We start from the raw sequence: 4629 nt of genomic DNA, 5'->3' as shown, positions 1-4629 counted from the left end.
TTTGAACAGATGTGGGATAGAGTTTAAAGTAGGCACGTTTTTTGAAGGTCAGCCTACACCTCTCCCTGAATTATGTACTGGTGTAGCTTGCCGATGGAAAGAATTGCAGCCATGGTTGCATGAAAACTACCAGACCTGTGACTTAAGCCAAATATGTATGATGCATGATGAACTGTGATTGATGTGCAGATTTTTAGATTATTTGTAAAGGATTTTGGCAAAATATGATTGGTATAGGTTTGTAAATAGTCTTTCTGTGGGATATATAATTCAATCTTGCTAACTGACTAACTGATGTATCATAATATTTTTTACACTGAAGTGATAAAAGATACATGGGTAAATGTTCATAGATGTTTGTTGACTTGTCTGTTTTTTGACGAATTATTTATTCTAGTACAAGACATTTTCTACAGTAAAGATAAGAAAATGAAATACATTTTTAAGAATGACTATTGTTCTGCAATTTTTTTTTGCCTTAGGCTTGCTAGATCATTATTATGAAGAAATGCTCTGCTTGATAAATTATGTTTTCTTGAGTATTTAAATTGTCTTGAAATACATGATACCCCTATAGAAAGGCATTACATTGACAAGAAGGCTTTTAAACCATTAACTGCCAGCAGAAAAGAGCCCAAGGCCAATTGGTAATGCAGGCCAATTTTTTAAAATTATTTTCCTAAAAGCCATTTATCTAGAAATGTACATGGTAATAAATCTGGATACTGTACACAAAAAAGAATTTCAAGAGATTCTGAATACGAAGAGGAACTTTAAAAGCATTAAGAATTATACTAATTTGCAGGTTGGCTGGTGATACCTCTGACATACATGTTCCCTGTTGGCAGCCCATGGGTTAAACATTATACGACTACTTATTTGATCTTGCTGTGATGATTTTGAGAGACTAAGCTCAGGTTTATGAATTTTATTGTGCGCTACTTTATAGTATTTCTGCATTATGAGAATTGTCCTTTTGTGGAGTACCATTTTATCTTTTTATGGTTTCTGTAAATGTTGCAGTTTTCTATTTATTGCACTTGTCTTTCTCATACACTCACATGTACTTTCATAAACCCAGATATGAAGGTAGCATGGATATACCATCTGACTAGTCATGAATTCCTATAGTAGAAGTTAATATTTGATCCTCTCACAGATGTATGTACATTTCCTTTCCATTAATTTGGTCTGGTTGCAAATATTAGGACAGTTACAGCTTATCAACCTTGGGTTCCTACACAAAATATATAATTACCTTCCTCATAAGTAATTACTGCATTAGCATTAGTCATGGTAACAACTTAACTATTTTTTGATACAAAAGTTGAAATTCGTATTCATGTTGTGGTTGAGTGTAAATGGAATCTTTCCTGGTTTAAAGATATAGCATTAGTTATGGTAACAACTTAACAATTTTTTTGATACAAAAGTTGAAATTCGTATTCATGTTGTGGTTGAGTGTAAATTGAATCTTTCCTGGTTTTATTTAGGTGCTAATATAGTTAATAATATAGAAACATTATATTTTTGTGATCAAGAAAGATTAGGTTTTAGCTACCTTATCTTTTGTTTATATAAACTGTGGTTAAATGCCTAATAATTTGACACAAAAGAAAAGTATGATTTAAATGGTAATGTAAACACAAATACATGTAAGTATGTAATGTTAGAGTAGTTTTATAATTTGCAGGGTAACTTTGGGAATGTATGTGTACAAATTTTAAACCTTATACACTTGACTTGTATACTTAGAATTACCATAATTAGATTATAATTTTATGGTTTATAGTTATACACATTAGCCCTAGTTACTTTAATTTTTCATAAGGGATAAAAATATTAGTCCCATTGAATATGCATCACGTAGTGAAGGATAATAGAGGTAAAACTAGTTTCATTAGTATACATAGCAGAGTAATTTTTTTTTTAGTGTCTCAGTTAGTAATTGCTATCTGTATACAGTATTTCCACAGTAAACTGAATAATCAAATTGTTTTCATTATATGAATAAAAGCTTATTACAAGAAAAAAAAATAAATGTTAATAATTAAAAAAGTATGTTTTATTTTGATCAGTCTGCTATATCTTTAATATTTTCTTGGGCCATAGACCATAGTTTTCACCCCTCCCTTGAGCCTCAACCCTTGACTCCCCTAATTTTGCTCGGTCTTTTCCCCTTCCCCCTTTTATTTCCTTCTCTTTTCTTCCCCCCCCCCCCCCCCCAATCCTTTGCCCATTGTTGTCACGGGGGGCTTAGGAGACTGGAGACTGAGACCCAATGATGAGGAACTCCTCAACCTTGGGACTCAGCCATCGACTCAACTAATTTTGCATGGTCTTTTTTCCCACTCATACTTTTTGTTTCAGTTTCTTCACCAATCCCTTCTACTATCCACCTCGTAAGGTGTGAGAGCCGTGCTGAAAGGATGAAAGGCTGACTTTGTGTCAGTCCTGAACGGTCTGAGGGAGCCATGGGCACAGTATTCCCCTGCCATACCTGGCCCTTACCCCTCAAGGGGACCCTGAGGTGTGGACTGTTTTTTTCCCCAACATACTCCAGGCTTATCATGGCCAATAATGAAGACGTAACCCCACTATTAGGGGCAATGAGGCTTGCCCCTTTATCAAATAGCCTCAATCCCGGCTCTCCTTTGATCACAGCTCCGAACACTGGAACAACTACCCCCTCATCAATGCCTACTAGTACAGTATCAACCCTAATCAACACCCAACCCCCAGGAAACATTTCTACTCTCCCAACATACTCAACTTCAACACCTTTACTCCCACAACCTTCTTCATCAACCACCCCATTTCCCCTTATTACTACCTTACAACCTTATTGCCCACCTCCCCATAACACTACCCCCCTCAACACTACTCCCTCAACACTACTCCCTCAACACTACTCCCTCCTCCACACGTCCCCGCACTTCTACTACCCCCACCTCTACAAGAATCTAAATACTCTATTTAGCCCAGCCAAATGGGACCGATTTTTCGTGATCCCTCCCACAGCTCCCTACTCTCAAAACACCCTCCTCTTCCAACAATGCCTCCAAAAACAAGTAGGCAAAGTCTCTTTCCGTAGCCGACGCGACCACTCCCGTCTCGTCACAGTAACAACTGAAAACCAAGCTGTAGCATTAACAAAACTAACTGATCTATGTGGTAATCCCATCCCTACAGAACCTCATCCAACCCTCAATACTTGCACCGGAACTGTCTCTATCTCCCCAACAGATTGCCTAATCTATGACAAAGAATAACAGATTGTGGAGAAGACTTACTCACCTGTCTCACAGACTATGATGCAACATATGTACAATGCTACTCCATTCCTCCCAGAGGAAATTGTAAGAAATCCATTAACTTTGCCAAAATTACTTTCCGTAGACATGACCTTCCCTTTAATGTTTACATAGGTGGGGAAACCCTACCTGTCCGACCATACCAACCTCCTTCTTGTCAGTGCCAAAATTGTTGGGGTTTGGGACACCCAGCCAAACACTGCCATTCCACAGCCAGATGCCCACTATGTGCCCAACCTGGCCATACTCGATCAAACTGCTCTGCACAATCACGCACATGTGCAAACTGTGGCGGACCCCATAATGTATTTTATAGAGGCTGCCCCACCTACAAATTTGAGTCTGAGGTAGCAACTCTCAGATTCAGACTTGGACTCACTCTTCGTGAAGCCAGACAGGAAGCACGTCGACGAGGTTTTTCTCTTACCCCCTACTCCAGTAATGTTGCTCACTCTGCCAATCCCCCTACCTCCCAAGCTCCTACACCCTCTCCTAAACCTCCTACTTTACCCAGTCAAATTCTTTTGCCATCCTAAACCCAGACACTCCAATCTCTACCCAATCAAATTATTTTGTCATCCTAAATCCAGACACTCCAATCTCTACTACAGCCCCAACACCTTCCCCTCTCCCTCCCCGCACTACCCGCAGCAGGCAGAATAAACGTTCCACCCGCTCTTCCCCTACCTCACAATCACCTCCACCTTCCTCTGCCACTATTTTTCAGACACCAGACTTCTCTTCCCCCCCTCAAAAGAAAACCTTTATCTCACAAAACCCCATTACAGAAACTCTTGAAGATATCTAGAACTACATAATAGAGTCCCAAACTGATACTCATCCACCTTCAAATTCTACAACTCCCGCTCCCTCCACACTCAAAGTGACTGCCGATATCCATCCTCCTCCTACTCATATTCTCCCTACACCCAATCCTCCTACCCCATCCCAACAAAACCCGTCCCCCCCGCCTCCACCCCCAACTATATTAACCCTCCTACCATCACCATCCCACTCCCTCCTGGATACACACGTGAATCCCTCATGTCACAAGTACCCTATTCCCCAGACCCTCTACCTCCCAACACCCCTTCTGATACAACACCACCTCCCCAACCTCATTCTTTATCCCACCCTCTAGCACCTTCCCCTTCAAATTATCCAACACGTACTACAATCGTTCTCGCTAAATCAAAAAAAATATAACTATCCTTCATTGGAACATTCGCGGTTTCCGTTCTTACAGACCTGACCTCCGTCATATCCTCTCCTCTTATAACCCATCCATTATATGCCTTCAGGAAACTTTTCTTAC

General features: G+C 39.9%; 1 protein-coding gene across 2 annotated transcripts in view; it reads left to right on the top strand.

Moving 5' to 3' along the window:
- The window catches only part of LOC125035975 (multiple inositol polyphosphate phosphatase 1-like), a 13201-nt gene extending 12744 nt beyond the window's left edge, over positions 1-457 (top strand). For both annotated transcript variants that reach the window (XM_047628301.1, XM_047628302.1), the window contains exon 11: positions 10-457. In XM_047628301.1, the coding sequence (XP_047484257.1) occupies positions 10-178 (169 nt within the window). In that variant the 3' untranslated portion in view covers positions 179-457. The remainder of the gene's footprint in view (positions 1-9) is intronic.
- Positions 458-4629: the final 4172 nt, after the last annotated feature.

Source organism: Penaeus chinensis, chromosome 20 (genome assembly GCF_019202785.1).
Source record: "Penaeus chinensis breed Huanghai No. 1 chromosome 20, ASM1920278v2, whole genome shotgun sequence".
Classification (NCBI taxonomy): Eukaryota; Metazoa; Arthropoda; class Malacostraca; order Decapoda; family Penaeidae; genus Penaeus; species Penaeus chinensis.
This window is presented reverse-complemented; position numbering and strand designations above follow the sequence as displayed.